Source organism: Manis pentadactyla, chromosome 8, assembly GCF_030020395.1.
Source record: "Manis pentadactyla isolate mManPen7 chromosome 8, mManPen7.hap1, whole genome shotgun sequence".
NCBI classification, from domain to species: Eukaryota; Metazoa; Chordata; class Mammalia; order Pholidota; family Manidae; genus Manis; species Manis pentadactyla.
In genome coordinates, this window is record NC_080026.1 from 29,512,378 (window position 1) to 29,524,952 (window position 12,575).

The 12,575-nt window shown below is 32.4% G+C and overlaps 1 protein-coding gene across 1 annotated transcript in view; it reads left to right on the plus strand.

Annotated features, from left to right (window-relative positions):
* LRP1B (LDL receptor related protein 1B) overlaps positions 1-12,575 on the plus strand; it is a 1,911,502-nt gene that overhangs the window by 1,367,636 nt on the left and 531,291 nt on the right. Inside the window, exons 33-35 of the mRNA XM_057505633.1 lie at positions 5,269-5,413; positions 9,694-9,815; positions 11,276-11,407. Of these exons, the coding sequence (XP_057361616.1) occupies positions 5,269-5,413; positions 9,694-9,815; positions 11,276-11,407 (399 nt within the window). The remainder of the gene's footprint in view (positions 1-5,268; positions 5,414-9,693; positions 9,816-11,275; positions 11,408-12,575) is intronic.

The window sequence follows — 12,575 nt, forward strand, 5'->3', positions numbered from 1 at the left end:
CAAGACAGTACTGTTAACACTGCACAATCCTGCTTTCTTGGCTGTGCACACTGGGTTCTAACTGCTTCTTGCATAGACTAAAACAATCCTCTTATTGTCATATATCCCCTATTTTTACAGTTCTTAAGGTTCTTCTCAGTTACTCATCTATTCTGAAATTCTGCATCACAGATGAACTTGCATCTGGCCTCTTCCCATTGCAGGTCTAGATTTTCATTTTGTTTGTCTTTATAGGTGATACAGCAGATTTCTAGAATTTATTCATTTTGTATAATGGAAACTTTATTCCTTTTGAATGGCAACTCTCCTTTTCCTATCTTCCAGCCCCTGGCAAGCTCTATTCTGCTCTGTTTCTATGAGTTTGACTATTTTAGACACCTCATGCAAGTGTAATCATACAGTATTTGTCTTTTTATGACTGGCTAATTTTACTCAGCATGATGTCCTCAAGGTTCATCCATGTTGTTGTATATGACAAAATTTCCTTTTACTTTTGTTAAAGACTTTATTTTACTACAACAGTTTAGGTTCACAGCAAAATTAAGAGGAAAATAAGAGATTTTTGAGTTCCTCCTACACCCATACATTTATTGTGTGCCCCATTAGACAAACCCCCATCTGAATATTTCCTTTTACTTTATAAATATGAACAATATTCCGTTTTATGTACATACCACATTTTCCATATCCATTCATCTTTTGATGGGCACTTTACATACCTTTACTATTCACAATAGTGTGAATTACGCTGCAATGAACATTGGAGTGTTAATGTTTCTTTGAGATTCTGACATCAATTCCTTTGAATATATGGACATGGATTGCTGGATCATAAGACAGTTCTATTTTACATTTTTTTTGAGGAACCTCCAGACTGTTTTTTATAGCAGCTCTGCCATTTGATATTCCCAGCAACAGTGTACAGAAGTTCCAACCTTCCCACATCTTTGCCAGTATTACTATTTTCTTTTTTTTTCTCTTCAACTACGTAAGAGCTGTGAAGTGATATCTCATTGTGGCTTTGATTTGTTTTTTCCTGGTGATTAGTGGTATTGAACATCTTTTCACTTGCCTTTTGGTGACTTGCATTCCTTCTTTCAAGAAACTTTTATTTAAGTCCTTTCCGTATTTTCAATCAGGTTATTTGTTTTTTTTGCTGTTGATTTGCAAGAATTTCAGTTATGTATTTTCTATTATTTCTTGTCTTTCTCCCTCACTGCAATGTGGTATCTCTAAAAGCAGAGATCTTCTGTCATTTTTCCACTATCTACATAATACTTTACAAATATAACAGATGCCCACTATTTGTGGCATAAATGGATTAAGGAATATTGTGATGTGGTAAGAGTGGATTGAATACATATACTAGAGTGAAATTGGAAAGAAGTCTCAATAGGTGGAATCAATTGAGATTATGTAATTATTCGAAAACCTGAGAGAGAATTTTGAATCTGAGGCAGCAAATATTTAGGAAGCTTGAAGAATCTTGAGCTTGAATTAGAGGTGATGAAAAACATGTTTTTGGAGGACTGCAATAACTAGAATAGTTATTTCTGGATGCCTGTTGTCCCAGTTTCCCTGTTGTCGCTGAGATGCCTATTGCCCACGTCCCCATGGATGTTTGTGTGCACAGGGGTCTTTGATGATGGTCTTCATGAGGGTGGTGCCCTTTTCCTGTTTACTTGGCAACCCTGTACCAGCCCATCTGAATCCAATCAATCATCCTCAGACACGGTATAGAGACAGGGCATGGTTTTATGCTACTGTTAAAAGCCCTTCCTGCCCTAAAACTGTCACCCAGAACTGGGTTACATAGCCACCTCTATTGCTCAGGAGGCTTCAAAGGGGCCAGCTTAGCATTTTGAATATTGCCTGTGGAAATTATTCTTCCACAGCAGAGCTGACAGGGAGGAGAATGGCCATTGGGTAAACAACCTTAGAATCCACATGGAAACCATGCCAGAGCTTGGCTACCTCTAGCAGTTAAGGAGTCAAGTATTTTTCTTATTTATTTATTTTTTCTAGTCTACTCTGTTTTTGCCATTATGAATAATCTATAAAACTCTGTGTGCAAGTGTTTGTGTGGACATAAGGTTTTAACACATTTAGGAAAATACCAAAGAATGTAATTGCTGATCATAAGGTAACAGTTTGTTTAGTTTTGTGAGAAACCACCAAATTGTTCTTCAGAATAACTGTACAATTGCTTTTACTCCTTTGTTGAAAAGTCAGTTTACTATATTAATGGGTGCCTATTGCTGGGCTGTCTATTCTGTTCCACTGACCTATTTGTGTATTATTTTGACAATACCACACTGTTTTACTCTACCTTTATCCTAAGTCTTGAAGTTGGACATTGTCAGCATCCAACAGTTTTGTATGTCATTTATTTTTTAAGAAAATGTCTGCCAAATACCAAAGTCTTAATAGCCATAGATTGTCAGTTGCTCTTTCAAGAGAAAAGTGATATGCTCTGAAAGAGTAGCTAATTATTCTTGCAGCTTAAGCAATTTTGTAAGTACATTTCTTCCAAAATCAAACTTTAACATGCAGCAGAAATGCTTTATGCTCACTATTTTATCACACAGAATATTAAAAACACATATACTGATGAGTCAAGGTTTAATAAGTTAATAATTTTTACTGGTAAATCAAGGACATTCTTAAGTAAAACTGGTTTTTATTCATTCATTTATTTTTCTGTTAATTCATGACAGTGGAGAATCTGGCTATGAACTTTTTAAAGTAATATCCTACTTATGTTTCCTTTTCTCTTATTGTGTGTTTGTCTTTTTCCTCTATTTTATGGAAGACTTCCTCAATCACATTTTCTAGTCATTCTACTGGAAAATATTTTTACTTAGAAAAGTGATGTTTTAAAATGTTCTAAGTGTTCTTATTTTTTCTTTGCTCCTTTTTACAGCATCTTTAATTTTTCTAGAATGAGATATGTACTTGAATATCTTTGATGATTTTTAAAGATGTTTTCTGAATTTGTGTTTATCTTAGTGTTTATGTTTACTTTTCACTCTACTAGCTTTTCTCATTGAACTGGAGGTCCTTGGTTTCCCATTATGTATAACAAAGCACTGTGGCTTTCCTAGACTTTTATGAAAGCAAAACTCTTTTCATTTGATATCTTACTTTTCAGTTGATTTCTTACTGAGATATCTACAGGGCATTTGATACTGTGACTTACAGATTTTGCTTGAGGATGGAGCTAGAGGGTCAGGCTATGGGTCCCCCAAATAACAGAATGAAGAGAACTTTATTGCAGGCATCACACTTAATATTCCAAATCTCTTCACTGAATATATTTTAAGAAGCAGCTATGGTTATGTATTTGATTGATACTTTCTATCATCTACTAGTCCTATGTAAACTCAGGGAAAGGGGTTGGGTACATGGTGGTGGTAGGTGATATTACCTGTAAAAGTATCTTCACTGGATCTTTCTATTTTTAACCTTTCTTTGTACGTCTGCTCTATTATTTACAGGCCAAAATCTAGGGAATCCAGAGTTCTGTGGGGAGGGATGGCCTCCATTCCTTTGCAACCTTTTGAAAAATTACTTTCTAGGTTGCAAACTTGTCTGCCTTTCCCCATTTTCCTCCACATCCATCTTTTACATGTTTATATGCCTCCCCATTCTCTGGTTTATCATGATGGTTTATTCTGCTTTGGGTTTCTGTATTACTATCACAGTGACACAGTAAAAGAAAAAAAGAGGAAACCCATTTCTTCAGTCTACCATAGTGTGCTGTACACCTTTTGATATAGTCTCTACAGTCAAAGTTTTTGCCGCTTTTCTTCATAGGGAACTTCTCTGTTCTTATGTAAATTCATGAGTGTAAATAAAAACAGAAGTGAATGGGCTACTTCACCTCAAGCTCTATACCAATAAGTATTTTGAGGGAGAAGACTAAACTCTGTCCATTTTTGGAAGAAGACACAATAGGGATAAGATCAACACCATGGACTCTGAAATCAGTGCCTGGTCTATAATCTGGGGCCATTATTTGTATGGTCAAGTCAAAACTATTTAATCTCTCCTTCAGTGTTCTTAACTATAAAAATAGTTTTAATAACAGTAATACTTACCTTGTAGAATCATGAAGATTAAGTGAATTAATCTATCTGCAGTATTTAGAACTGTGTACTACACAAAATCAGATTTAGTAAGGGATGATTATTATTGATGATCGTATTATTTTTGTTCCTGGGATATCTGAAACTAGATATTCGCTCAACAAAATTATCCTGGCATTTGATGAGAATAGTTGTACCTTGAAGATAAAGACTCATTATTTTGTTCATAGAATTAAATAACCTTTAAATTGTAGGCAGAAATTGATGTGGTCCCAATTGTCATTAATTAGATTTTTGTTGAAAACTCTAAGTTGTTCAAAATCTTTAAAATTATGAGCTTTTTTAAAATTATTACATTGCTTTTAAAGTTTCAGTGCACTCAGCATGGAGTGCTAGAAAGAACACTAGTTTGGGAGATAAAAAGACCAAATATGTAAATGTGATTATGAAAACTAATCTCTCTGAATCTCAGATTCTTCATCTGTGAGATGGGAATGATAATAGTTTCCTTATACTTTTGTTATGACAGTTTGAAATACTATAGTAAGAAGTTTATAATTTGTACTACCAACTTACTGAGGGTCCGGGTTATTTTTTTTTTCTGTGGCTTATTGCAGAATCTCTAGTACCAAACTGAATACAAGTTAACAGTGTACATTAGTAAAATTTTAGAGAAAAGGGCATAAAGTGCAAAGAATAAAGAAGTCACTGTAATTGTGAAGAATCCAGTAATGGAGAGTACCAAGGATTAAAAGCTTTCAGACTTTAAACAAAAAATTAGAGAACAACCTTTTTAATTGTTGTTTAGATATTCTGTTGGATTTTGCCATACATTTACAAATATAGTACAATATTATTATGATCATGCTTAAGTATATATAAACAATAAAATGTGTATTGCATACTAATTTGAAATATGCTTTTATTTGTATCACTTTCTTTTTAAGAAAAGTTAAAGACAAGAATCTCTAATGGGGGAGAGAGAAGGAAATTTAAATAGTAAAATGTCATTATGGTTTGTATTTTTAAAAGTAAAAAGTGATTTTACCATTTCCCTTAGAAACAGAGTTTGTGACAATAACAAAAAGAAATCAGAAAGTACTACAGTGTAAGAGCTGTTTATTATTATTTATTAAGGTGATTATCTTTTTCATTAAAAAAAATCTTCTCATTATTACAGATAAGAAGCTGTGGTGGGCTGACCAAAACTTAGCTCAGCTGGGGACCTGCAGCAAAAGAGATGGAAGAAACCCCACTGTCCTACGAAATAAGACTTCTGGAGTTGTTCATATGAAAGTGTATGATAAAGAAGCACAGCAAGGCAAGTCACACTGCAATGAATTTGTGCCGCCTTTTGAATATACAATGTTCTCTTTTTCACATCATTTTCTCAATGCAACAATTGAAGGTTCCTATTTTTCCATCCAACAAAAAGAAAAAAAAGGCATACATTACTAAACATTGTAGAAGAAATGCCTTCATCATAAGGTATATAATGAGCTATCAGAACATTAGCAAAGCTGCTCAAGGAATCTTAATTTGTCAGGTCTTCAAAGAGATCTTATCCTGTCGGTGATTAAGAAAAAAATATAAGGAATAAGAAAAAATCCCAGAAAAATATATGCAATGCATCATTAAACCCAGAAACTGAATGAACTAGAGGACTTCAAGTGGATTTTGTCAACATAAGAATTTCATATCCAAAGGCACTACACTGTTTGGCTCTAAGCATTTTGCTTTTTTGTTTTTGCTTGTCCAAATGGTGTGCAGTGAAATGGAGTGAGAGAACTAACAGATGGTTTACATAGGTGGACTTGTCACACTGCCCACATGGCAGTTAGAGTAGAGATGCCAGCCAGTACAGCCCCACACCTGCTAACCCTTTCTCAGTTTTTGCTTCATGATCCATGACATTAGCAGATCTACCTGCCTAGAAAAAAAACCATTTCTGTGTTCTGCTTTCTTACTGCAGTCTCTGCCATGAAAATCCTTAGCTTCATATACTTGAACTCTTACGAAAAAATTGCAAGAAAATTTAAAGGGATTTTCATCTAAAGGATTTGGGCATGTAGACCAAAGCAGAGCAGTAGAGATAAGAACAGTGAACCTAGGGGATCTCTAATTCTGAAGACAGGTGACAACCATCAAGCAGGCAAGATTTATGGGAGATACCAGTTGAGAGCCGTACCTGCACATGGAGAGACAAAATGAAGACCAGATTCTTGATTGCCTTCCCTGTATAGAGCGTGGGCCAAATTTGGGTCTGGAATCCTATCTTGCCAGGAGCAGCAAGAAACATTTATTTTTTGCCAAAAAAATAAAATAAAATAAGAGAGAAGAACTGCTTAAAAACCTATCTGAACTGATTACTAGGCTCCTTTCATGGTTGAAAAGATACCAATACCCAAACTCTTGTGCACATATTTGTATTTGATCGCTGATACTTTCTGCTCCTTGTCCATGATAAGGAAAAACTGTTTTCCCTAGCAACTCTGTAATGGAACATTTTCTGTCAAAATAAATAATTTTACTGCCATTCGAGTCATGGAGAATAGACTAAATAATTGGGAACAAAACACTGGTACTCAATAAATAAAATATCATGATATTTTTGTGTATTTCAGTACAATATATTTGTTAAGTGTAAAAGTTTACAGTACTATCATAAAATACAGTTTATAGTCTACACTTAATAAGATTATATCTGAAAACACACCAAACTAGAAAATACAACAGGGAGAGAGATACTGATTTCTAAACAGAACATTAAAAAAAATATGTGTTCAGTTTTTAAAAATGGAAATCAGCACATGCTTTTCTTGAAATTGTAAAGTAACATACTGAGCTTTTCTAGATACAATTCCAGTAAAGTTTCTTGGAGGAGAAATTTATATTATATTTGGCTCACATTTTTGCTCACATTAACAAGATTTCCTTCCTCATTTAAGGATTTGCTCCTATAGGTATAGTCGGGTACTCTACACACTAGGAACATGTTACTAAATTGGCAAGGACCTCGACCACTTAGAAATTAATGGTATAATATGACTAAGTTTAAAATGCAGTGAAAATACTATTTTTACTAGATAAATATGCTGATAAAAGCATCTGTATTAAAGACAATTCCATTAACAGAATCATGGCAGGTAGCTTAAAAGCTTCATTCGCATGAAACATGAGCAATTTAAGACTATTTAAGGTGTTAATATTACTACCTCTCAAAGTACAGGTAGCTACTTCTTTTATCATTTTTCATACAGATCACTGGAAAGCTGAACTTCTTGATAGTCAAGTGGACTTTTTAGCTGCACTAAAAATTGAGGCGTGAAGTTTGAACATCAATCTCATTGTGAAATATTAAGCAAACCTTGTATTTTAACTTGTTAGATAGTCACTACCTAAATGATCACTTTCTAATATCACTCTAATGTTTTCCTTACATCAAATCTCTATTTAATAAGCAAAGATACTTATTGTAAATAATGAATCATTCATTTTACTCCCCTTTTCTCTCTTTCACTTTCAATTTTTCTTTAGCAACAAAACAATTGATAAATGAAATGTGTATTTTTGTACAACATAATTGTTGAGAGACTAATTTTGCTATTTGTCAAAAAACAAATAAAGTACAATATATACTGCTATTATTATAATTCTGTTAAAAACACACAATCCCAGAAGCTCCCTTTCCTTTTTTCACATAATTTTTTGATATTATCTATGTCATTTGCCCCCTCAATATCTTATTTTGAATAAATTTGTTTTCTTCCCTAATCAGTTTTCTTTACTTCTATCTCCTTATTTGTCCTTTCCTCCATTTGGTGTTTCTTCAAACCTGTAGCTAGGTGTCAATTATCAGTCTCTTCCCAGCTTTTCAGTCTTCAGTGATAGTTGAAATAAATTTGTATCTAAATGTGTATATCTATAGATTCACATGATGTTAATATATAGTCACATGCTATCTATGAAATGAAATATGTATATGGTCAGTATAGAATTACTGTAAATGTATAAATGTAATTGTATCACTATTCAAATAAGCAGAGATATGAAATTTCATCTTAGCATATAAGTCAGCTTGTGAAAAAGGGGCAACAATCAGTCAATCCTTATTAGTTTGTATAAGAGGTAAAGGTAATCATTTCAAAAGTTTAGGGCAACTCAAATCCTAGTATGTAGCCCTGTGTGAGGTGGAGTTCAGCATTGACTGAACTGGCAGCTCTAGGAAGTCAGCAGAGAATGTGGTAGACCTCCTGAAGAGAAGTTTCCCAAGTTTAGAATATTTCACACTTCATATATGACAGAGCTCATGACAGGTTTAATTGAACAATTAAATCCCATCAGACTATCTTGAATTCAGGAGATGAGAAATAATGAGCTGCATTGGTATTTTGAATTTTCCATAGAGCACTATTGATATATAGCTTTCATTATGCTTTGTAATTCTCACTGGATTTATTGCACTTTATCTCAGAGCTTGAACATCCAGTAAATGGCATTGCATGTCCTAGAATAATAAAAATGTTGTAAAAATGGGATATTTAATGAACTTGCTGGTTACGATTGTAAATTACTTAACTTCATGCTACCAGCTTTAATTAGCACATTGGGACTAGTAAATTCAATGGAACATCTTTGTAGAATGCCTACCTGTGATTACCTGACTAATATTTGTCATTGCTACTGCACAGAAATAAGGAGAATTAATATGCCAATTAATTAGATGACTCTTGCGGGTGTGTTTCAAATACATTTTGGGAGAACTATGTTCCTAGGAATGGCAAAATTTATTTCCTTGCTTTTAAAAATTAATTAACTATGCATATATATGCCTCCTTTTAATGGCATAATCTTAGAATTGAGTTAGTAAAATAATTTAACAGCTATTTATTTGGTACATTTGGGTAAAATAGTCTTGAAAAGGAAGTAACTGTAGAGTTGAAGTTAAATTTAGAAGTCAAAAAGAATTCCTGGTTTCTGTGATCTTAAAATATCACAAATGTCTACAACAGTATTTATGACAAATCAATTTCCTCTTGCTTTTCTGTGACTATGAATCCTGTCATGTATCTCCATTTACTTTTTAATTTTTTAAAAAGTATTTATTGATTTATTTTTGTGTTTATTTTTATTGAGATATAATTGACATTATAACAGTATAATTTTAAGATGTATAATGTATTGATTTGATACATTTATGTATTACAATACGATTAGCACAGTAGCTTTAGCTAACATCTCTATCATGTTACATAATTATTATTTCCTTTTGCAGGGAGAACAGTTATGATCTAGTCTCTTAGCAACTATGAATTGTATTCATGTTAAATCTATACTATAAACTGATTATAGTACTGTTGTCTTTAATTACTGTGCTGTGTAGTAGATCTCAATTTACTTTTCTGGAAGAACAAACATCAATCATAATTTGCTACTTCATATAAATCAAGAGAATAAAATATAATGCTAACCAATATGAAACAGTGGCATTTAGAAATTAATAAGAGCATAAATATTTCTTCAAATTACTGATATTGAGTGATATTCTACTTTTATGATATTCTTGATTTTTACATTTCTTTTGTTTGTTTTCCTATGCAGGCAGCAATTCCTGTCAACTAAATAATGGTGGATGCTCTCAGCTTTGTTTACCAACATCCGAAACTACAAGGACTTGCATGTGTACAGTGGGGTATTATCTCCAAAAAAACCGCATGTCATGTCAAGGTACAAGGTCTTGAAAAATCTCAATTCTGATGTATTTATTTCTTCCATACAGTTTTTGGGCAACCAAACCAGCTAAAAATTAGAAACAGATAATACTAGCTTGTTTAAAACAACTGATTGGTGTCATATGTAGAAATTTTAGTGTATCATAAGCATCATTGTTTTTATAAAACTTCCTAATTTTTTAGTGATTTTCATGTACTGTAGTTATTATCAGAACTTTAACCAAATCCAGTAGAAGCTGCCTTCAACTTGAATAGGCAAAAGTTGAAGTAAAAAGCAGTAGTTGATTGGCTACAATTATCATCCAATTTGAATTTAGTTAGGTTTATTTTATTCTACCCAAGAGAAAGTAGCAGAGAGGATGTGAGGTCTCAGATTTGCTTAATTCAGGGAGAAGAGCCCTACAAAAGAACTGGGACCTAAGAAATTTATATTCTGATTTCTTGTTTCATAGCCTCTAGTTCTATTAGTGCCAAAGAACTCTGGTTCTAGAATGACCTTTCAATTCAGTGATCATAGCTTAATTTTATTAAAAAAAAGTTTCAATCTTACATAAGAAATATGTATCCAAATATCTTCATACATCTTATTTTAAATCATATATTTATATGACTCTTAATATGTATCAGACATTGTGTACCTGAAACATAATAATTCACTTAATCCTTATAATAACCTTGTGAAACTAGGTCTCTCATCATTCTCATTTTAGAAATGAGGAAACTGAGGCACAGAGAGATTAAATAGCTTGTCTAAGTCACACAGGAAGTGGTGGAGACATATCTAAACCAGGCATTCTAGTTTTAGTAAGAAAATGTATATAAAACATTTTCTCATATATTAGAAAAATCCATAAACATTAGCATGCAGATTGTCTGGTAGCGTATATAATGTGCTATTTTAGGACATAATTTTTATGCTGGAAAAGCAAGATATTAGCAAAAAGTAAGTATTAGTATTTTTAGTGTTCAAAAGGATTTAACAAGTCTAACCCTATTTGAAAAATAACAGTGATAGAGTTGTCTAAAATCATATCTACAATCAAAGTTTATCATCTTGCATAGAAGTAAAGAGATAATTAGGCTTTAGAGAATTGGGGGTGGGTTTTGAGGTCAGGTATGTTTCCAAGAATTTTCTATCTCAGTATTTAAGAAAGTATGGTTGCAGACCAGTAGCATCATCACTGCCTGGGATCTTTTTAGAAATTCAGATTTCCAGGGATGGGGCCTAGTAATCTGTGTTTTCATGAGTCCTCCAGGAGATTCTGATGTATACTCAATTTTGAGAACCACTAAGCTATCTTTCAACTAGTCAGAAGTATCATATACAATTTAAAAAAAAAGTCTAAGAAATATTTTCATGAAATTAAGATTGTTAAAAATAGTGCTGAAGAAATTATTTGAATTTTAAATATTCATTTTGAGCTTTCTATTTTATTATTTTTTTCTCCAATTTAGGTATAGAGTCATTTCTTATGTACTCTGTTAATGAAGGAATCAGGGGAATACCTCTGGAGCCAAGCGACAAAATGGATGCTTTGATGCCTATATCAGGAACTTCATTTGCTGTGGGAATAGATTTCCATGCAGGTAAATAACTTCTTATTTATAATTTATGTACAATGTTTTCACTTGATTTATTAAACATGATAGAAATATAACCTTTCTGTCTGCACTCTGATAGTCAAATTGAAAAAGGAGTAAGAAAGCAAATTAGAAATGAATTTTTAAGCCTAACTCAAATTGTTCTATATATGTTGTGTCTGAAAAAAAAAATTAAGCAAAATTTTCCTCAAATACACGATTTGAATGCAAGCATTAAAATGTGACTGGCATTTGATTCTTCATTTTTATCTTTCTTTTCTTTTTAATGACACTTCTATTTTAATCCACCTATGAACACAAAGGCATATAAAAACATTTTGATGTGTTACATACTTAAAACAATGTTATTTAAAATATTTTCAGGATGAATGCCTATTCTAATATAGACAGTGGCAAATTAAATTCAAATAATGGAAACAATTATAAATGTTAAGCTTTTTAAAATTACTTTTGAATACAATATGTGTCATTTTGGTGTGAGATTTTACCTGACCTTCTTGTTGTAGCAAACAGTGAAAGAAAACAGGGTGCTAAACATTTTGCAGTGGCTAATACAAATGTATGTCTGGGAGTTTATGTAAACACTGTCAAATTTATTGTAGTAAACATTTTGTTGTGCTAATGGCTAAATTTAAATGTAGTATAAGCATTAGGTATGCTTTTCTTATTAATATTCAGATTTTTATTTGACACTTGAAGGTTTAAACTTATGAAAGCATATTTTCCCATTTCTCATCCAACTAAACCATATGCTTCCTGTGTTAATGTTTTAGCTGTAGATGTACAAGCATGTTCCCAGTATTTTTTTGTACTTGTAAAGACTTAATTTTATCTAATATTAAAAACAAATAGTTCTTTGATTTATAATCTTTAAAAAAAAACCTTAAACATCAGTATGTGGGCTTCTGGTGATAAGTTCATTCTTTCCCCCAGTTCTAACACATTCTGTTTAATTATGTGTTAATTAAATTCTAGGCTACAAATTAATGAATTACTGGGGATCTTCATAAATAGTTCAAAGATGACTTTTCTTAAGTAAATCATTTTTGTACCAAAAGTATGGAATCACATAGAGGCAAACATTACATATTTTTAAAAGGAACTTTCTCAAAAAGAAATTTAGGCAAATATAGCAGATTTTGTTGAGAAATAT